The following is a 23102-nucleotide window of genomic DNA, read 5'->3' as shown; positions in this document are numbered from 1 at the left end:
CTAAGATGTCATCAATTTGAGTTTGATTCATATTGTTGCATCCATACAGTTTCCTCAGAATATTATACATTTTTCCAGGATGATTTTTTTGACTTCTCACTCTAGTCAAGAGCCCTGGAATTCTTAGGCACTTTTTTCTCTTTTCCAAATACTAACCAGGACCAGCCCTTCAGTTTCCAAGAAAAGCCACAATCACCTATATAAATTAGAAAGATCTGACTTTAAGAAATAATTGTGAACTAAGCCATGGATTCATTGAAAAAGAAGCATTTCCACTGCAGGAGAGATTGTGCAGATGGGTAGGCACAGTTCAGGAAAAAAAAAAATAGTTTTGGCTCAGGACAAAATTTACCACAAAGAATGAAAATGACTTATAATATTAAAGGAAAAAAAGAGAGCAGTTGAGACATTTTAAGATATCTTTATTGCAGACTGACACAGATAACTTCTGAACTTCTACAACCTATTGATTTATTTGAAGCAATCAACAAAATGTTATCGTAAACTAGGCAATGTTATCGTAAACTGTTCTTAAAACTAGGCAAAGAAGTGGGAAAGAATGATTTAAAGTACTACAAATCCATCGAAAATCTCCATTTTGGCTCAAGTTCCAGTTCTGAAATTAGTCCAAATAGGCATGTCTTCTCTATCCTGAACATAAGTATCAGTTGATGATATTCTTCAGGCAATGTTAATTTGATTAAAAAGCTTGTCCTTAATAACTTGAGACATCAGTCCATGTATTGCTTCTATTGTGGTTTTGCAGCTGAGAGAAAAGCAAAAACATAAATGGCTGAATGAACTTTGTCATTATATTGCAAGTTAGTCACATGTCCTAATACAATTTCCATAATTGCATAAATGTTATCATTTAGTTATGAAAAAGCAAATACAGTATTTTACAATCAAAAGGAATTAAAAAATAACATTCTCTTTAAGTAGCTGTACAATGGTACAAATTATGGACCTGAACTATAATATAGAAAACATTGTATGTATTATGCTATAGGGCAGTGTGGTAGCTCAGTGGTTAAGATGTTGGGCTTGTTGGCTGGAAAGCAATCAGCCCAGGTTTGAGACCTGAGCGCCATGCGATGGGATGAGCTCCTGTCCTTGCCCCAGCTCCTGCCAATCTAGCAGTTTGAAAGCATGCAAATGAGAGTAGATAAATAGGTATCATTTTGGTGGGAAGGTAACAGCTCTCTGCAACATCATGCTAGCCACATGACTGCAGAAATGATTTCGAACAACACTGGCTCAATGGCCCTGAAATGGAGATGAGCAATGTCTCCTATAGTCGGCAACTAGCAGAGTAAAATCTGCAGGGACTCCTTACTATGCTTTACAATAATAGTATAGTATTTAATGTAGATTCATTAACACAGTATTGTTTCAACAAAGTTCTGTAATTAAAATTGAGTATGTGTGATCAACATAATCATATTCTGCAGTCATTCCTCCATTTTCCTTGAAGTTGCTTTGTCAGTTATTTGGAATGACTAATAATGGGGCAGATTCCTATTATTTGCAAAACACTGTGTACACTGTTCAAAGTCACTGTAGCTATATATCTCAATTATAGTTTACCAATTACACTGGCTGGTTCACATATAATGCCAAACTAAAACCCAGCAAGCCACATTATGGTTTAGTGAAAAATTACTTAAAATGTCAAATATTTTCTTCTCATTATACTCTCTACTCTATTCTATATTCCAGAGAAGATCTGTAAGGCTCTAATTCAGATATTAAACACATGCTGCATTTAAAAAACTTACTTACTTACTTACTTACTTTTCCTGTCAAGACTAAGAAAAACAGATTTTAATTCTAGAAAGCTGCTGCTAAGACTATGGATAATACTAAACTAAATAAAGTCAGAATTTCATTCCATACATTAGTCATCCATGTTTTTTAAATAGATAATGTAAAACACAGGTGGCTAGTATATGGAATGAAAATCTTACTTTATCTAGCTTGGTACTGTCCATGGTCTAGCAGCAGCTCTCTTAAAACCATGGTATTGGATGGAATACATACATTGGCTACCTTGAAGCAAGTTAGCTCCCCTTTTGGGTTAACAATCAGCTATCCACTCAATAGCTCATGAAACATAGACTGTTGCCAAATGGAAAAATGGCTTAATTTCCCCAATATACAAGCATACTTTCATATATTACATACATACATTAAAATTATATTTCTCTTCACATATATTTGAAACTATTCAGTGTCACTTAATATAGTGGGATGGGCAACCATTTGTTCATTAAATAAATTAAAAAATATATTTAGCTTCATAACTCATGCTGATATGAAAAAATGAAATATTCATATCTAGGAGCTCTAAATGCTAACAAAAATAACCATTGAAATAGGCAACTTGTATTTGGCAGATATGCACAAGAACATATTCTATATATTAAGAGTATGAAATCTTCATACAATTAAATATTTTATTCTTAATCCAAAATCTCAAATGAATATGACCTTACCTGTCTCTTGTTGCTTTGGCTAGTTTGTCCTCCGATTTTCTGTCATGGGATTCTAAACCGAGCATGAAGCTTCCTCGTCCCAGTTGAGCTTCTGACTGCTCTAATTTTTCTGACAGGTCAAATACTTGTCCCGTTGTATAATCAGCATTCTGCATTTAAAAAAGATTTAACATGAACACAATTTCTACCTGTGCTGCTATTTTATACAATCCATACTAAAGAAGCTAATAAAGTTTAAATCCATGTAGAGGGTTTTTTCTGGCAACAGTGTATCTCTGGCTTTGTGTATTTTTCAACTTCAGTGTTGAAAAGCAGTGTTAAAATCTGTCAATTTTAAGGTGTGTGAACTTCAATTCACAGAATTCCCCTAGCATTTCTCAAGATTTCTACTTAAACACGTCACCTATTTCATTTAAACATATGACCTGACTTCTTTTTTCTCTCACAACTTTTGAGTTCCCACAAAAATCTGCCCTAGTGGGTCTCCTACCCAGAGTATTTTTTGTGACCTGCAGAGTGTTAACGGAAAAGGATTGGATGGAAATCTCTTAGCAGGCAGATGGTATCTACCATAGATGGACAGAACTGGATTTTTAGTCTTAAATAAAAAAAGGAACGAATGTAGGATGTTAGAAAGGAAGTTGTTCAATACAAAAATGGTCTCCAGAGCTATCTCTATAACTGGTACTTCTTAGTGTTACACTGAGGAATATATGATCTGTGTATATTAGTATATTTTGTAATCTATTTTATGAAATCCCTTTTCTTGACTTTTTATCTTTCTGCCTACAGAAACTATGTGTTAAGTTTGTTAGTAATCTGCTTTTGTATGTTCAGGTGTCCCATAATACTTACAGTAAGCAAACTAGATGAACTAAGAGTGTTCACCCAATATTTATTCCACAAAAGCTCAAGCAGCTTGCGATCCAAAGAGGATTTGAAATAGGATACTTCTAAGGCATAATACCTGTTTCATTAAAAAAAATGTTTATATAGAGACATACAGAACATTTTTCAAAGTAAGCTCATGAATGGTTTGTAATAAATGCTTTTATATACACAAATATCGAGTACTATACATTAATATGATCAAGAAAAGGTGTTATTAATAAAATTTTATGAGACTCTATAAAGTTAGGTAAAACTGAGGAAAGAAAGTGGACAAAAAACTGCAGAATGATATTGAAGTGGCATCATAACCAGATTAATAGTGTATGTGCGTGCGCACAGTTGCTCAATTATAATTACAGAAAAATGGGGAGGATGGGATGGGGACAAGCTAGTGTGCTTGACACATAGGAATCATGAGCAAAATCGTCATTGAGGAAGATATTGAATGCTTTTTCATCAAAACTGTTTGGGTCAAATTTTCTACCACACTTTAGCAAATCAGGTTTGCCTAGACAAAAGAGCTTCATTGAAAGCCATATCAATTATGCATATGTTTTCTTTTTGTTCCAAAGCAAAGACATAATGCACGCACATACAACACAACATATTTGTAGGGTTTGGATAATTTCAAGTAACTGTATTTTTCTTTCCAAACTGGAAAACATTGTAAAGTCTCTATATTAAAAGATAGTATCTTACTGTTTACAGTGCACTCCAAAATCTTCTATTTTATTAAGTGGGATAGTCTGATATTCAGAAGGGCCCTCATCAGGAGGTTTATAGCCCTGAAAGATAAAACATACTAACAAGGAATGGAAATATAGCAACTTCCTATCAATTAAACGTATTCATTTTTTTGTTCAATTTCTATTTCATTTGGAGGTTTATAAATTTTTAGAAAGCAGCCTGAATGGTATAATTAAAAAACCCTGATGCACACATAGAAATTTTCACTCTACTTTTTCTGACAAGAATGTAAGGGACACACTACATTATCTTTTGTACAAAAGTTCTGCTATAATCCACAGTTCTTACAATTGTTCTCAGCAAAGAAATGCTTCCATAGGTAATTTGTGACTTCTGCATTCGTTAGTAATTCATTGACAGTGCTTTCCCTCAAGTACAGAAACCATATGCATCTGAAAAGGCTAAAGAGATCTATTTTTAACACAGGAAATCCTAAATTCATAAGGTAAATTTTTTATCAGCTTGTTCAATCTGTCTTTTCTCTAAGGACATCTTTGCTTCTTCTGTGCAAATTTTAAAAAACTTTTGATACAGAGATGAATTTTCTAAATCAGACTAGATAACCGCAACAGAAAAAGTGAAGAACAATGAATAGTCACTTTCAGCTATAATTGTACTCACTATTCACATACCGCTGACATGTATTGGGATCACAAACAAATTATCCTGTGAAAATATTGAGCTCCACAATATTCTATGTAATTATCTCCTTCTGCAATATAATGCTGTATTTTTGGAAGTCTGAGAATATAAATAACCGTGACTACATCTAAGCAAAACTGTTTTTTTGTACTGAGATTTAAAATGAGCGGATTATCAGTTTGTTCCACTGGCAGATTGCTTTCCATCAGCATAATGATCCCACTGTATCCAACTGTATGAGTTTAACAACTGATTCAAGCTATGTAGTGTTTGTCATTTGTTTAGTTAATTCCAATTTTATGTTATATAACTTTGATGATAGTGTTGTTACCTTAGGATATGTCCTAAAAGCTCCAAGATTTACTTTTCCTGCAGATATTGTCCTTGTTGGATCAATCTGTAAAAGGTATTCAGAGTTAACATAAACAATACCTACCTAAAAAGTAGTTAAATATTATTCTTATGTATAATGTATGATTTTATTTTGCAATCACATATGAGTTATTTTAGGGACTTCCCATCTCTGATAAACCCTTGTTTATACTTGCTATTCTCCTGCTAGACTGGCATGTGAGTACTTGTATGGTATGTATATATGGAATCTAATGCCTGGTTTAAACTATGTACAGATAGACATATTCTTCCAGCATTAGTAAGTAATTTTAAAAAACACTGTGCTAAGCTGCATACAATCAGTTTGAAGTTTCTAGGTCTTATAGTAATTTAACTTGAAAGGCTTCACTTAATTTTTAGAAAAAACCCAGCAAGCAGTACCCCTCCCCCCAACCTCTTCACAAAATACTGCAGAAATTAGCTCTCAAACATTTTTTAGTGTTTAGTTCATAAATTCTAATATTATACTCACAACCACAGCTACAAAAGGTTCTTGAAATTGTTGATTAAGCATCTGTGTACTGACATCAATTCCTGAAAGCCAACAACCATAGCCAGGATGGCTGTGATACCAGCCAATTGCATTTTCTAGACGACCAACCTAACCAAAAGCAAAAGAAGGGAGAGGAAAGAAAGCACATTGTTCAAAAGACATTTAATTAATATAACCAATCCAAATTTTTGGATTGTTGGCAAATTGCAGATTTTATTCTACACAAAATATTCAGAATCACAATATAATATACTGTAAATATACAGGTAGTCCTCAACTTAACCATTCGGTAATAACTATTTAAAGTTATGACGATACTTAAAAAAGTGACTTATGACCAATCCTCATATGATTATCATGGTGTCTTTGTGGTGAAGTGATCAAAATTCTGGTGCTTGGCAATTAGCATTTATTTACAATTGTTGCAGCATCCTGGTTTCACACGATCATCATCTGCAACCTTTCCAGGTTTCTGACAAGCAAAAGTCAATGGGGGAAGGCGGATTCGCTTAACTACAGCATTATTTGTTTATCGACCATCTGGGGTAATTTGCTTAATGACCACAGTAAAAAATGATCGTTATAAAATCAAGCTCATCTCACTTAGGATCAAGGGCAAGGCATACTTAATTTAAAGATTATCATCTAAGTGTCTCCAGATTCACAACTGTAGTCAAATAACTTTAGTTAGTGTTAAATTACTAAAATAGCTTATCTTCTTGTTTTACCTGCTTTGCGTTTTCAATATATGCAGCCATGTATTCATATGCAGCAGCCTGAGCATTAACTCTGGTTTCAGTGCCTTCCACTGGTAAAGCAAAACTGTCCATTATGATCATCGTTTCACCATCTACTTTTCCAAGCATTAAGCCCATCACTTCTAAGTTGCCTCCTGATCTAGCATGCATGACCATCTTCAGAAGAGCCAAGGCAGAGATTTTGCAGTACTTGAAATAATGGTGGCTGCAAAGAAAAGACCAAATATCTTAAAAATGCAATTGAATTATTATAGAAAGGAAAATAGGAAAAAATACACATACATTATTTAAGCATAATGCTCTAGAATAGAATACAGCTGGAATGGACCTTGGAGGTCTTCTAGTCCAATCCCCTGCTCAAGCAGGAGAACCTATACCATCTCAGACAAGTGACTGTCTAATCTCTTCTTAAAAATCTCCACTGATGGAGCACCCTCAATTTCTGGAGGCAAGCTGTTCCACCGGTTAATTGTCCTCACTGTCAGGACATTTCTCCTTAATTCCAGGTTCCTTCTCTCTTTGATCAGTTTCCAACCATTGTTTCTCGTCCTTTCCTCTGGTGCTTTGGTGAATAACATCACCCCCTCTTCTTTGTGGCAGCCCCTCAAATACTGGAATACTGCTATCATGTCTCCCCTATTTCTTCTTTTGACTAGCCAAACCCAAGTCCCGCAGCCGTTCTTCTTATGTTTTGGTCTCCAGGCCTTTCATCATCATAATTGCTCTTCTCTGATTTTTTCCCATTAGGGATTTCTACTAGACATAAAATCACCAGGCTATTTTAGATCACAAGAAAAAAATAAAAATCCACCATTAATCTTTAAGAGAACAAAAATATACTAAAGTTTTTGAAATCTCTAGAATATTTTGATAATTGAGATGTTTACAAAAAGTGTAACTGGAGATAGACACTCAGAAAAGAAAATCTTGACAATTCTGAAATTATAAACATGATAAATATCCAACACCATAAGATGGGACTTAAGACTTAAGATGAGAATCTATCTACCAAAAAACAGGGAATCCGTTACTGTATATTTGTTTGTTCCAACAGCTGTTGTAGCCCGAAATTTGGCATACAACAGAATGACCTCTACTAAAATTTTGTCTAATATACATATAAGCGTTTCTCTTTCACGCCATCGTTAAGATTGTTACTACACAAAATTCATGTTTTCAACATTACATAAAATTCCCTTTGTAATATTTTGGGTGATGATCCCAAGCATTTTTTTTGTATATTTATGTAGTTCCTAAAAAACGGCATTGACCGACTATGGATTATTTAATGCACCATCTGCTCAGATATATGGCATGCAGCAGGGTTTTCCCTAGAACAATTCTCTATTGAATGTGCTCCGTAGGAATATGTTTAGATCCAGTACTGATGTCATTTTTTTCATGAAATAAATACCGTAACTTTTCATTATCCATGGCGTTCTTATTGTTTCTAATTTAATAATTTCCTATATTGTACATATTTTTAATCTGTTATCTTTTTGTAAGCATATTGACAATGATACAGGCTGCCGGTTATTTTAAATAAATAAAGTAGAACTATACTGCAAAACCATAAAATAACATTGTCTGATAATTCAGTAAACAGTTTAGGTAATATTGTGCATGGTTTGGATGTGGGAAATTTAGCTCAAAGCACTGCTTAATTTGAGAACTATTCTGATATCTAATTTATAGAATTACCTCTAAAAAACTGTGAATTCCTTCCTTTTTGTCAACACAGGCCACATCCTAAAGTGTTCTGTGTGCAGGCAGCACACAAAACCGTGCCCCCTCTGAGCCGCGGAAAAATCTTTTCTATAGAACTGGTCCCGGGTGCACAAAAGATTGGGGGTCTCTGTTCTAGATTATATCATGCTGGATAATTTGAAAACAGTATTATGTAACAACTCAATCATTATGACCAATATTGGTGTTCCAATGAATGACAATCAACTGTCAAAGTGAAACATCTACGTTTCACAGTAACATATTTTTGTTTAATTTGTATCTAATGTCATATTGCAATATTCTTCATTTTCCTTATTTTTGAATTAATAGAGGCATTTTATATGAATGTATGAAATGGCTTCAGTGCTATGCCCTTGGACTAATGGCTTTTTGAGAAAGAATTACACTAATGAGAAATAGAAGGCTGTGGAATATTGTAATTTCAAAAGAGCCTCTCTCTGTGGATCATCTGATCTTTTGTAGACAGAATAATCAGCAAAGTGCATTACATTTTCTACACTCTGAAACTGTTATATTGCTGTTGGCTTAAGGAAGAAAACAATAGTTTATAACATAACAGTTAAGGACAGCTTAGGCCTGTCTCATTCATGGGCAAGAGATGAGATAAAGGCAACGTTGTGGAATCCTGGCAGGAAAAAAAAGTTTGCCAGGATATGTTTGCATCATGGTTACAGGCAAGAAGAGAAAGACCTAAATACATGGCTTAACTATATATTGTAAAACCTAGTAGATGTGTCATTAGTTACCAGTATTTGCTTGAAGGGCAATCCTCTAATAAGTATGCCTCTTTTCACCTAATTTAATTCCATCTTCACTTTCCTTAGTTTCATCTCTGATTTCATTTTCTCCTTTTTGTTAACATCCATATGAGTGCCAAACCCTATTATTTCTACCTCCCTAGGATCTGCAAAATCCAAATTTCCATCTCTGTTTTTAAATTTAAAGCCTTCACCCCTATATCCAATTAAAGAATGCAATCTATTCTTGGACCCGTTTTTCTATCTCCCCATCCTCTCCAGATCCGCCTTGCATCAAGCTACCTCTGGGGCAAGTGCACCATCACTGCTGCACCGGCCCCTTTTCCTGGCCATGGGATCGGGCAGCGACCTCGGCAGCCGGCAGAACTCTCTGAACCAAGGCAGAGAACGAGGAACGCAGAGCGAGCGGCGGTTTTCCCTGTCGCTCAGACACCAACTTACTCCTTGGTCCATGGCTTGGCCGCCAGGATCTCCTGCTGCTGCTTGCGGTCATACTTGTAAATCTCATCGATACTCTGTGCCTCCTGCATGTTGTTAGTCAGCTCCCACGTTTTCTGGGCCATCCCGCTCCCCGAAGGGCCGGCAGTCGCCATTTCACCGGCTTGTCAGGCCGAGCCAAAGAAGGCTCTGCTTCCCGGTGAACCGCCTAGGGCAGCAGGAACCTCTCGGTCCGCTGTCGGACAGCGCAAACCGGAAGTGAGGGGAGAACAGTCGTTCCTGCCGAATGGTTCCTCCGACTCTGCGAAGCCTGCAGCTTGCCACCTAATGGTAAGCGATGGAATTAGTCTCCCAAGAGCCGGGCTATCCTCGGTTTGATTTACTCTGCGCGTCAGGTGTGTCTCCGGGAAAAGCCCCGGGGCCAAGCCATCCAAGACAGTGTTTCTCAGTCTCAGCAATTTTAATATGTATGGACTTCAATTCCCAGAATTCCCCAACCAGCATGCCACTTCCGACGAATATTGGCACTTGAAGTCTGAACTGCTGAGATCTCTAGGACAGTGTTTCTCAACCTCAGCAATTTTAAGATGTGTGGACTTCAACTCCCAGAATTCTCCAGCCAGCATGCTGGTTGAGGAATTCTGGGACTTGAAGTCCACAAATCGTAAAGTTGTTGAGGTTGAGAAACTGCTCTAGAAGATCTCTGTGTACTGCTGGCAGCCTTTCTCCATTGTATTTAAATATGGAACTGGTTGATGACTGCATGTCTGTGAAGAAAGGACACAGCAGAACAGACTTTGAAAGTTTAAATCATTGAAAAGCTGGGGCAAATGTCATTTGGTAATTGTTATGTATTTTAGATATATTGATAGCTAAATGAGACAATACTCTTCCCTAATTTAGTGCCCTCCAGATGTGTTGGGACTTGAAGAATTCTTGGCCATGGGAATTTTGATGGGAATTTGTTCATTAGTTAATATTTGTGGAGTGAAATTTGACTTTAGCATTAACATAATGTATTTCCAGTTATTTTCCTCTAAAATATTTCTGATCCTTATCCCAGATATTTATTTAGCTTTGGTTTTTGAAATAATATTGAGTGATCAAAATAACTTAGCATTTTTGATACAAAAAGCTAGCGGTTTCCTTGTTACAATAACTCTCATATTTTGATATAGGTTTTCATGTCTGTACTGTCCCTGCAACTAGTTAATGCTTGTTGTATTCAGGCACATTTATTTTTAAGGTTAAAAAAAAAACAACTGGACGGTCTACCACCTGGCTTTCAGCTGCCTACCAAGGAACCTGTTTGCTTTTATCAACATATTTCTCTATGCCAGCTGGTTATAACTTGAGAAGATCTCAGCACCAGATCAGAATCTATACTGCATGTTTGCAGCCCATTCTCACATCCTACTTTAGCGCTGCAGCACTTTGAAGTGCCAGACCGTGGCGTAGGCTGAACATTGGTTGCTCCTCTTCTCAAACTCCTTAGCTACTCAAGTGTCCAGAAAAACAGTGGTGTTTTTTTTTCCCCCACTTCGATCTAGCCTAATCTGAGCCAATTTATTATAGTGGTCTCTTTCAGCCCTAGAAAGCAGGCAATGGCAAACCATTTCTGAAATGTTGCCAAGAAAACTGCAGGAACTAATCCAGGCAGTCGCCAGTAGTCAAGATTGATTCGATGATACAAAAAAAAAAGTGTTGGGACGTCTGCTATGCCCGCTTCTCAGAGCGCTCCGCCTTCTCAGGGAGGAACCTAAAAAGCAGGCGGGGGATAGGCTGCGTGCCAATGGCGCCCTCTACTGCCTGGAATCAAAAGCACATCCGGATTTGTGAGAGGTGACCGATAACCTATTGGTCCTGAGCTTGCACAGAGCGCTAGACAACTGTAAACAGATTAAAGGCTGCCCAAAAGACGTCTCATTTCCGCAACGCAGCACAGGACCAATAGGTTATCGGTCACCTCTCACAAATCCGGATGTGCTTTTGATTCCAGGCAGTAGAGGGCGCCATTGGCACGCAGCCTATTCCCCCCCCTGCTTTTTAGGTTCCTCCCTGAGAAGGCGGAGCGCTCTGAGAAGCTTTGATTGAGGCTGACAAAAATCGGCGGGATCCGCTGGTGGAGCACCCGCCGGCGCCTGGGCCTTTCCGGAGCGAGCGGCAGACGAGGTGAGCTTTGGGCAAGGTCAATTCCGAAGACTGGTCGTTGCAGCCCTAAAGCACTCTCATGCTGACCCAGAACTGTCTGGTAGAAGCGCGCGCCGAGAAACCCCGTTTCTCCTTTCCGCCCCCTCAGCCCCCCCGCGCCCCCCCGCTGGGGAAGGGTTTAAAATGGACCTGAAGGGGCAAGCAAGGGGGGTCCTTGCATATGTCGTAGGGCTTTGGAGAGGGCTGGCAGAAGTGCCCATTCGGGTCGGGGTGGGCGAGGTTGGGCGTAGAATTGTACTTTTAAATCCAGATGTTCGGCTCAGAAAGCTTATGGAGACGCTACGTGGTAGGCTTTCGCCAAAGCTCTTTGGAGGCCGCAGGTTTTGTTGTACTTTGGTTGCTTAACAACGCCGTCCGGCTTCTTCTTAAAGCGACAGTTTCCTGGAAACTTCAAGCCGAGGTGGTGCAGCAGTTAGAGTGCAGTACTGCAGGCCTCAAGAGCCTCTTGATGCGGGTGAAGAAGGAGAGTGCAAAAGTTGGCTTGAAACTCAACATTAAGAAAACCAAAATCATGGCATCCGGTCCTCTCAATTCCTGGCAAATAGATGGGGAAGAAATGGAGGTAGTGACAGATTTTATTTTTCTGGGCTCTAAGATCACCTCAGATGGGGACTGCAGCCAAGAAATTAAAAGACGCTTGCTCCTGGGGAGGAAAGCTATGGCAAATCTAGACAGCATTCTAAAAAGCAGAGACATCACCCTGCCAACAAAAGTGCATATAGTCCAGGCCATGGTTTTCCCAGCTGCAATGTATGGCTGTGAAAGTTGGACCATAAGAAAGGCTGATCACCAAAGAATTGTGGCCTTTGAACTATGGTGCTGGAGAAGACTCCTGCGAATCCCTTGGACTGCAAGGCGTTCAAACTGGTCAGTCCTAGAAGAGATCAACCCCGACTGCTCTTTAGAAGGCCAGATCCTAAAGTTGAAACTCAAATACTTTGGCCACTAATGAGAAGGAAGGACTCACTGGAGAAGGGCCTAATGCTGGGAAAGATTGAGGGCAATAGAAGAATGGGACGACAGAGAATGAGATGGCTGGATGGAGTCACTGAAGCAGTAGGTGTGAATTTAAATGGACTCCAGAAGATGGTAGAGGACAGGAAGACCTGGAGGAATGTTGTCCATGGGGTCGCGATGGGTCGGACACGACTTCGCAATTAACAACAACAACAACTGCAGGCCACTTTAGCTGACTGTGTTCAGTAGGTCAGCGGTTCAAATCTCACGGCTCAAGGTTGACTCAGCCTTCCATCCTTCCGAGGTAGGTAAAATGAGGACCCAGATTGTTGGGGGCAATGTAAAATATATATACATTGCTTACTGGTGTACACCGCTTAGAGAGTGCTTGCACTTAAAGCGGTATATAAGTCTCATAAATAAATAAATAAATAAATAAATAAATAAATAAGCCGCGCTTCTGTCTCAATTCCGAGTGGTTCGCTTTGTTCTGTATCCTTTTCTCTGGATTTAGAAGATATTTCGGATATTTGTAGCTTCTGGTTATTTGCCTATTGTAGTTCTTTGCTGCTGGAATCCTATCCTAGGGATTTACATCATGAAACTATAAAACATTTAACAATAAGATGCCATCAGAATGAAATCAGTCAGGTGTAAAAATACAAGTAATGCAAATAGGAAAAATGCAAACATAGTGGTGATTCATTCTCCAAATGTTCTCTTTTGCGGAAATTCATTCTTCATTTCCTGAAGGTTAACAGTGAATTTGTTAATGCAACCTTGAAAGGGAAGCAATCCCATAATATGGCAGCTGCAATTGGGAATACTGTTTGCAGGCCTCTGCCCGTTTCATTTCATGGTCCTGTGGGTTCTTCAAAACATTTGAAGGAATATTTGTACTTTTGTACTAAAGAAGTTGGATAGGCCACTTTTATGTGATGCTTGAGCCATGGGTTTAAAGAAGAAAAATAACACAGGAAGATGGTTTATGAAGTGAGGGAACTTGTTGATGAAGCAAACCACTGTTCATTATCTTTGAAAAATCCTAGAAAATCAATGAAATGTGAGAATATAGTATTAGAGAAAGGGAAACATTATCCTTTGAAAGCTACATACCATTCAGCGTTCCATTGCTTGAAAGACTTTAGAAGAGATCAAGTAGTTAATCTACAAACTTACTGAAAACTGTGGAATAGTATTAGAAATCCTTATGGGTTTATTAAGAATGCATCATAATTAACTAATTTTATTTCATATTTTGATTAGGTGTCTTCTGTAAGTGTAGGGGTTCTCTCAAAGTGTGTAGTAGTGCGATCTTCTAAAAGAATGCATCTTTGTGCAACTTCATCATGAATAAAACTAAAAAATAAAACTATTGTGACTGGAAGATAGTTCTGACAGAAGTTAGACCTTTAAGCCTAGCCATCTCTTAAAATTAGTTTTGGGCTTTACTCCATATGAACTTACTTTATATTAACAGACTCACAGTAGGTTAGTCCAGACAAAGCACAAACAAGTTTTAAAGTGCTTCCACTTTGTTTGCACAAACTTGATCAGCATTTTTTAAAAATTACAATTTTTCTATATTGTGACCTCTGGAAAATTGCAACCCATAATTTCAGGATCTCAGCCTTAGTAGATTGTGGATATTGTGTGCATAATTTGATATTAGTAAATCATTTGAGGACAAATTTGTACAATTCTGATCTAAGTACTTAATCATGGGCTGGAGGGCCAGTTTGATAGGTGGATTTAATGCTGTCTTGAAAGCCATGTTTAGGGAGTGCTCATTGAAAATTCTTTCTTCAACTAGAATCAGATATCGGTGCTGTGCTGGTACCAGGCCTCTTGTTACTTTTCAACACTTTTATGCAATATTTTAAGATTTACTACAATAGGCATAAAAGAGAATGAGCAGATGACTGCTTCTTATGAAAAGACACTGAGAGAAGCATTTATGTTTGGCTTTAATAAAATATGACAAATAGGAGCTGTGATCTCTATCATCCAAATGCAGGAGAATTAATAATTATTTTAAGTTACAGAAAAGCAGATTCCAGAAAATGTTTTTAATGATAAGAGAAATTTGATGCTAGAAGCAGTTGTGAGATTCTCTTCCTTTCATTGGACGTGTTTAAGCAGAATCTGGAGAGCCATTTGATAGAGATGCTTTAATTTATATTCTAGCATACAGATCCAATAATTTAAATGATCCCTTCTCATTTTTTTACGAAACAAGAAAAGAGGTTTACTTTTAGTACTGAGTTCTTGAATCAGAAGGTATATTAGCAGTCCTAGGATGTGTATATGATTGTTATTACTATTACTGCATTTCATTGGAGAATACAGGTAGTCCTTAACTTACAACCATTCATTTAGTGACCATTCAAAATTACAATGGCACAGAAAAAAATGACATGACTATTCCTCACACTTAGGAACATTACAGCATCCCCACAATCAAGTGATTAAAATTTGAGCGCTTAGCAACCAGCATCTATTTACAACAGTTGCCATTTCCCAGGGTCACATGATTGTCACTTATGACCTTTCCAGTCAGCTTCGCACAAGCAAAGTCAATGGGACAAGCCAGATTTGTTTAATGACTGCATAATTCACTCAATTGTAGTGATTTGTTTAACAACCATGGCAAAAAAGGTTATAGAATTGGGCAGGAGTCACTTAACAATCACTTTGTTTTGCAACATAAATTCTGGTCCCATTTGTGGTCACAAGTTGAGGACTATTTGTAGTAAGTGATAGTTGCTTGAGGTATATATTCTGTGCTATCTTTCCAATTTGCAAGCCATCAATTTGACTGAAATTTAATTCATACTATGTAATTGATGAGAATAGGTATCTGCTTTGACATTAGGGTTTGTAGAGTTACAGAAGTGGAGTTCTGTAAGCATTTTTTACATTTCATTGTTGGAATAATTTATAGAATCTGTGTTGGTTTTAAGAAATGTCTCCCCAATTCTTCCTACAACAGGGAGCAAGATAGCTGGAGGAGAACTGCTGAGGAGGTAGAGGGGACATTTAGCCTGTAGCTTTTGAGTTTGTAGAGGCAGACAATGGAATTAGACTGGGCTACAACAGAATCCTTTGCTGCCGGAGATTATCCTTATTTTGTTTTATTCTGTGCAGTTCTGTATCATGAAACATTTACTTGCCCCAGAGTTAGCTCTTTAATTGTTTTCAGTAAATCAATCTTTGATATGATTAAATCTGTACAACCAGAGTCTATAATTGTTTATAACAAGTAATTTACATATGCAATGAGGTATGTAATTTTTATTTAATGATAAGGAAAGAATGTGCATCCTTTTCAAGGCAGCCATTTATCATTTGTCTAACTTGAATGTAATTCTTTTTGTTCATTCTTTCACTTATATTCCATTGTTTTACATGTAGGTATTTAAGATCATTCTAAAACCTAAAAACCAATATAGTTTTCAGAATAAAATTTTGTATGGATCTTCTCTTTAAGATAAAGTTACATAATAAGATTTTGATTCTTATTTAGTAGAACAAATTATTTATGCCCAATCTGTTTTTTTTCTTCTTAATTACTTTGGGATTCAAAAAACCAAACAGTCTGAATTACATTAACTAAGCAAATTTAGGCACCTAGTAAAATAGTGTTTCCTTTATTTATCCATTAGGTACTATCTTCAGTTAGATTATTATTTCCAAAAGTAAACAATGATGGCTGAGAACCTAGACAAGTTCCTTGAACAGAAAGCGAGGTTGTTACAGGACAAGGCAAAACTTGAAAATGATCCCCCATATATGGAGATGCAGGTAAGATTTTATTTTAAAACAAATACATTAACTCAGCACTCTTCTTTTAATTTTGCTTCTGTAGTTCAGGTTAAAGATCTTTCTGTCCAATGGTCCAATCACATTGTGATTTGCTGTTTAATCCATATTAGACTATACCTACAAACTTCACAGAGGGGATGAACAATACAATATACATATTCCTCTATTCCCGTGGTGGCGAACCTGTGGCATGTATGCCACATGTGGCACGCAGAGCCCTCTGGGCACGCGTAGCGTCACCCCAGTCCTAGGCCTTCAGCTGGATTTTATAAAACCTTTTCACTTTAGGCCTCCGCCACCATGTGCAAAAAAAAAAAAAAAAAGGTCCAATCAATCAATTTCAACTTCTTGCAGGAAAAAAAAAACTTGCAAAGTTGGAATTGATTCATTGATCTTTTTAGTCCCACCCAGTCTGCTATTACTATCGCAGCCACACCCACCCAATGGGCCACGCCTACCCAGCACCTGATGATACATAAGTGGGTTTTGGGTTGCAGTTTGAGCACTTGGTCTCTAAAAGGTTCGCCATCACTGCTCTATTCTATACAGTTAGCTGACTAACTATTCTTATGATTCAAAATTATGCAGTTCAAAAGCTTATATTGTTAATGTATTTTGGAGAAAAAAACCCTGATATATCAAGGAAACAGGACTGTCTTGCTCTATTAGATAAATCTTCTGTTGAAAAATATGAGAATTACTGAACTTGTTTTCTTCACTACTCCATTAACACTAGCTATCAAACCAAAAATTGGAAGGAGAGGGTGAAGAATCACCAGAAAGCTAGTTCTATGTGTTTTTTATGCTTTTTCTTACTCAGAGTAGCACAAATTGGTACCTTTTGCATACATTTGTTTGTGCCTTACCATTTTTTCTTTTTCAGAATAAAAGTGCAGAGAAACTTTCAAAGGCTAGTGAATTATTAATCTCCATGGCTAAAGAAAACATCCCACCGAATAGTCAACATACTGCTTTGCATGGTATTATTTTTTTCTAATGGTTATTGTGTTGTAGTCAGTGGGAAATGGTTACATTGATCTAAAAGTTGAATTTATTGTATCCTTGTTATCATAGGTTCAAAATTTTTTAAGCTAAGTTTTTAAATATGATGTGATAAGCCCGAATGACCTGGTTCATTGTTGTTGTTGTTAATTGCGAAGTCGTGTCCGACCCATCGCGACCCCATGGACAACGCTCCTCCAGGTCTTCCTGTCCTCTACCATCTTCTGGAGTCCATTTAAATTCACACCTACTGCTTCAGTGACTCCATCCAGCCATCTCATTTTCTGTCGTCCCCTTCTTCTATTGCCCTCAATCTTTCCCAGCATTAGGCTCTTCTCCAGTGAATCCTTCCTTCTCATTAGGTGGCCAAAGTACTTGAGTTTCAACTTCAGGATCTGGCCTTCTAAAGAGCAGTCGGGGTTGATCTCTTCTAGGACTGACCGGTTTGAACGCCTTGCAGTCCAAGGGACTCGCAGGAGTCTTCTCCAGCACCATAGTTCAAAGGCCTCAATTCTTTTGCGCTCAGCCTTTCTTATGGTCCAACTTTCACAGCCATACATTGCAACTGGGAAAACCATGGCCTGGACTATACGCACTTTTGTTGGCAGGGTGATGTCTCTGCTTTTTAGTATGCTGTCTAGATTTGCCATAGCTTTCCTCCCCAGGAGCAAGCGTCTTTTAATTTCTTGGCTGCAGTCCCCATCTGAGGTGATCTTGGAGCCCAGAAAAATAAAATCTGTCACTACCTCCATTTCTTCCCCATCTATTTGCCAGGAATTGAGAGGGCCGGATGCCATGATTTTGGTTTTCTTAATGTTGAGTTTCAAGCCAACTTTTGCACTCTCCTTCTTCACCCGCATCAAGAGGCTCTTTAGTTCCTCTTCACTTTCTGCCATTAGAGTGGTATCATCTGCATATCTTAGGTTGTTGATATTTCTCCCGGCAATCTTAATTCCAACTTTTGATTCATCTAGCCCTGCCTTTCTCATGATGTGCTCTGCATATAAGTTAAATAGGCAGGGCGACAGTATACAGCCTTGCCGGACTCCTTTTCCAATTTTGAACCAATCAGTGGTTCCGTGTCCAGTTCTCACTGTTGCTTCTTGACCCGCATATAGGTTTCTCAAGAGACAAATGAGATGGTCTGGTACTCCCATCTCTTTAAGAACTTGCCACAATTTGTTGTGATCCACACAATCAAAGGCTTTTGCATAGTCAATGAAGCAGAAGTAGATGTTTTTCTGGAACTCCCTAGCTTTCTCCATGATCCAGCGTATGTTGGCAATTTGATCTCTAGTTCCTCTGCCTCTTCGAAATCCTGCCTGTACTTCTGGTAGTTCTCGATCCACATACTGCTGGAGTCTAGCTTGTAGGATTTTAAGCATAACTTTACTAGCATGTGAAATGAGTGCAATGGTGCGATAGTTTGAACATTCTTTGGCATTGCCTTTCTTTGGAATTGGAATGTAAACTGACCTTTTCCAATCCTGTGGCCACTGTTGAGTTTTCCAAATTTGCTGGCAAATTGAGTGTAGCACTTTTACTGCATCGTCTTTTAAGATTTTGAATAGCTCAGCTGGAATACTGTCACCTCCACTAGCTTTGTTGTTGCTCAGATTTTCTAAGGCCCATTTCACTTCACATTCTAGGATGTCTGGTTCGAGGTCAATGACCATCTCATTGTGGTTATCTGGGATGTTAAGCTCATTCTTGTATAGTTCTTCTGTGTAGTTTTGCCATCTCTTCTTAATCTCTTCTGCCTCTGTTAGGTCTCTGCCATTTTGGTCCTTTATCATGCCCATCTTTGCATGAAACGTTCCCTTCATATCTCCAATTTTCTTGAAGAGATCTCTGGTCCTCCCTGTTCTGTTGTTTTCTTCTATTTCTTTGCACTGTTCATTTAAGAAGGCATTCTTATCTCTTCTAGCTACTCTCTGGAATTCTGCATTCAATTGGGTGTATCTTTCTCTTTCTCCTTTGCCTTTCGCTTCCCTTCTTTCCTCAGCTATTTGCAAAGCTTCCTGAGACAGCCATTTTGCTTTCTTGCATTTCTTTTTCTTTGGGATGGTTTTAGTTGCTACCTCTTGTACAATGTTGCGAACTTCCATCCATAGTTCTTCAGGCACTCTGTCTATCAGATCCAGTTCCTTAAATCTATTTGTCACCTCTACTGTATATTCATCAGGAATATGATTTAGTTCATACCTGAGTGGCCTAGTGCTTTTCCCTACTTTTTTCAATTTAAGCCTAAATTTTGCAACGAGAAGCTCATGATCTGAGCCACAGTCAGCTCCTGGTCTTGTTTTTACTGACTGTATAGAGCTTCTCCATCTTTGGCTGCAGAGCACATAGTCAATCTGATTTCTATGTTGACCGTCTGGTGATGTCCATGTGTAGAGCCGTCTCTTGGGTTGTTGGAAAAGAGTGTTTGTTATGACCATCGTATTCTCTTGACAAAATTCTATTAGCCTGTGCCCTGCTTCATTTTGTACTCCAAGGCCAAACTTGCCTGTTATTCCGGTTATCTTTTGGCTTCCTACCTTAGCATTCCAATCCCCCATGATGATAAGGACATCATTTTTTGGTGTTAATTCTATAAGGTGCTGTAGGGCTTCATAGAACCGGTCAATTTCATCCTCTTCAGCACCAGTGGTTGGGGCATAGATTTGGACTATTGTGATATTGAATGGTTTGCCTTGGATTCGAATTGAGATCATTCTGTCATTTTGGGGATTGTATCCCAGTATTGCTTTTCCTATTCTTTTATTGACTATGAAGGCTACTCCATTTCTTCTGAGGGATTCTTGCCCACAGTAGTATACCTGATGGTCATCTGAGTTGAATTCACCCATTCCTGTCCATTTTAGTTCGCTGATTCCTAAGATGTCGATGTTCATTCTTGTCATCTCTTTTTTGACTACGTCTAGCTTGCCTTGATTCATGGATCTTACATTCCAGGTTCCTATGGAGAAAAAATCTTTACAGCATCGGACTTTCCTTTCACCACCAGATATATCCACAGCTGAGCGTCCTTTCGGCTTTGGCCCAGTCGCTTCATTCTTTCTGGCGCTACTAGTACTAGCCCTCTGCTCTTCCCCAGTAGCATATTGGACACCTTCCGACCTGAGGGGCTCATCTTCCAGCGTCATATCTTTTTGCCTTTTAGTACTGTCCATGGGGTTTTCATGGCAAAGATACTGGAGTGGTTTGCCATTTCCTTCTCCAGTGGATCACATTTTGTCAGAACTCTCTGCTATAACCTGTCCGTCTTGGGTGGCCCTGCACGGCATAGCTTATAGCTTCATTGAGTTACGCAAGCCCCTTCGCCACGACAAGGCAGTAATCCATAAAGGGGACCTGGTTCATACTTCATGTTTAATGGATATCTTTGCAGTGTAAAGCTTTTTTGAGGGAAGGCGGGATGTCATTTGATTTAAAAAAGGCCCCTGTGTACCCTGTCACCTCCATCCCTCGACCCAACTATATTGAACTCTTACCTTGCCACCAACCATCTTTTTAGAGAAGGTATGGTGTCAGGACTCACTTAGGCATGGTGGGTGATCTTCACTGGGACCTGGATGAATAAATGCCCCATTTCTGGTACTGTTAGACTCTTGGTTGGGTTCAGAACTGTGGACCATGATGTCTTTCTAGACCATCTGTAAGAGCTGAGGACTGAGGGCATTATTCTTTGATGGTTCCAATCTTATCAAGCAGTTAATTCCAGTTTCTAGTCATTGCAGGAAGAGCAGTTGCTTCAATATGAGACTGCAGGACTTGTTTATCCTTCCCATGTTTATTAATGCCTGTATGCAACTACTGGTCATTTATTCTTTGGAATAAAATATCCTTAGTATACTGATGATGTATACTCATCATGTTTAACTGTATATTGCCACTTCAGATAAGGTCAGTGGTTTAATGGATTGAATGTACAGATTAGGCTGTAGCAAGATGAAAGTGTTGGTAGTTTGTAAACATCTTGACAGAAATATCGGTCTCAGTGGTAGTTCTAAGTCCCCAAAAGAGTAGATCTATGTCTTGACTTATGGTTCCAGCTGGAATAGCAATTGAAACTATAGCAAGGGAGGTTTGGCAATGGTAACTCAGACTTGATCATCATGGAACAAAACTGCACATAGAGTTGCTTTGAAAATGAGTCTGAAACTGCATTTGATTCTGAATATATTAACTAGACTGCTATTAGGGGAAACCTGCTATTGCAGGGTTAGGGCTATTTGGGGGTCACTGCACTGGACTTCTGTTTGCAATTTAGCATGCTTACTATTACCTAGAAGGCCCTATAAAGTATTACTAGGTTTTATCAGGACAATATTAAAATGACTTACTAACATGATCCTGCCTATCTTACATGGACACCTAGAAAGAACCTGCTCAAAGTCTCCTGTTGAGAGCAGATAAGATAGGCGTAAGCCAGAAAGCAGTATCTCTCTGTACAGTCTCCCATTGTGGATCATGTTCCCGCCAGTGGTGTTCTTTGTCTTTTCTCTTTTTATGTCTATAGAGGTTCTTAGTCATCCAGGTCATAGTTATCCCAAGGGTACTTTTTCACGAGGCAACTGGACTTTCTTGTTTTTCTTTGAAGACGTTTTGCTTCTCATCCAAGAAGCTTCTTCAGCTACTACAATTATTACAAGTGAGAGGAATATGCCACTAATTACAGTTTTGTTGATATAATTTATGTAACATAATATAATTGGAGAGGAAAAAAAACAGTGACAAAAAATTAGATGAAAGAGGCTGGAAATCCAGACACTGGATTTCTTAATAAAACATTGGTTGGGAAAAGAGCCTGTTAATTTTTTACTAATGCCGCTTTTTTACTTTGCCATTTTCTTTTCTCTTCATCCAACCCGATCTCTTTGCCAGAAAATGTATAAATTGTTACATTTTTGCATATTGAAGCAAAGTTCATATGGAATGTCCATACTTTCATACAGTATTTATGATAAAACCTTTGTCTTAATAAATAGGAATCTGGTGTTTAATTAAGATCAGAATAGTTTTCTTGTTTACTTCTTTTCCGTAAAAAAACTTTGATAATTTAAAAGATCAGGAAGAATACATTTATGAACTGTTTTCTTTTCTATACTAAAAGATCATAGATACTTTTGTAATTTACCATTGCTGAACATATATATGCTTAGAAGTATTTGGTGTTGTGAGTAGTCTGGCAGTGGTAAAAGTGACATCACTAGAAGTGACCTAAAATAACAATTAAATGTAGCTTACCCTCAGAGGCCTCTTGGGGAAACATCATGACAGCACCAAAAGTAGTATGTGTTCCATATTTGGATTTTGATTTGTAAATGTTTTGATCTTAGAAAGTAAAAATCACCTTGTTCAAATAAGCCAGCTGTAGTCTAACATACTAGCAGTTACGAGCTTGATGAATTTGGAAATTTCATAAATAAGGATAATTTAGTGAACATTTTCCTTGGTTGCTTTACTATTTGAAAAAATACATATCAATGAAAGTTCCTATTTTGGGTGGTAGTAACTACTGCTATACCTGCATATGGTATACCACTTATTAATCTATTTAGCATATAAAATTTAGCATATTTTATTTACCAAAACAGGACTGTTGCTTTCAGGTTAAATTAACTAATACATGTAATATTGCTCATTAATGCATTCTCCATAGTTGCAAAATATTGATAATAGTACAAAACAGATTATTAGTACTTATTACTATTAGTACATTTGTATGTACAGTATT

General features: G+C 37.9%; 2 protein-coding genes across 9 annotated transcripts in view; one reads left to right on the top strand and one right to left on the bottom strand.

The window, feature by feature from the left end:
* Window positions 1–405: 405 nt before the first annotated feature.
* On the bottom strand, window positions 406–9630 carry COPS5 (COP9 signalosome subunit 5). Its single transcript, XM_039335243.1, has 8 exons — window positions 9368–9630; window positions 6390–6624; window positions 5641–5769; window positions 5107–5172; window positions 4086–4171; window positions 3351–3462; window positions 2496–2644; window positions 406–766 (listed from the first exon to the last, which is right to left on the bottom strand). Exons 1-8 carry the CDS (start codon window positions 9517–9519, stop codon window positions 682–684), a joined length of 1014 nt encoding a protein of 337 aa, XP_039191177.1. The 5' UTR covers window positions 9520–9630; the 3' UTR covers window positions 406–681.
* A 1615-nt stretch (window positions 9631–11245) lies between these two features.
* CSPP1 (centrosome and spindle pole associated protein 1) overlaps window positions 11246–23102 on the top strand; it is a 61769-nt gene continuing 49912 nt past the window's right edge. For 4 of the 8 annotated variants that reach the window (XR_005555737.1, XM_039335218.1, XM_039335208.1 and 1 more), the window contains exons 1-3: window positions 11246–11536; window positions 16198–16336; window positions 17241–17337. Coding sequence is in view for 7 of the 8 variants with exons in the window: in XM_039335218.1 (XP_039191152.1) it covers window positions 16238–16336; window positions 17241–17337 (196 nt within the window). In the remaining variant the exon portion in view is untranslated. The remainder of the gene's footprint in view (window positions 11537–16197; window positions 16337–17240; window positions 17338–23102) is intronic. The other 4 variants (XM_039335199.1, XM_039335180.1, XM_039335190.1 and 1 more) reach the window with 1 other exon arrangement.

The sequence above is a fragment of the Crotalus tigris genome, unplaced genomic scaffold, assembly GCF_016545835.1.
Source record: "Crotalus tigris isolate CLP2741 ecotype Arizona unplaced genomic scaffold, ASM1654583v1 scf7180000017546.9332058, whole genome shotgun sequence".
Lineage (NCBI taxonomy): Eukaryota > Metazoa > Chordata > Lepidosauria > Squamata > Viperidae > Crotalus > Crotalus tigris.
Note: the sequence above shows the minus strand (reverse complement) of the source record. Positions and strands in the feature narration are given on the sequence as shown.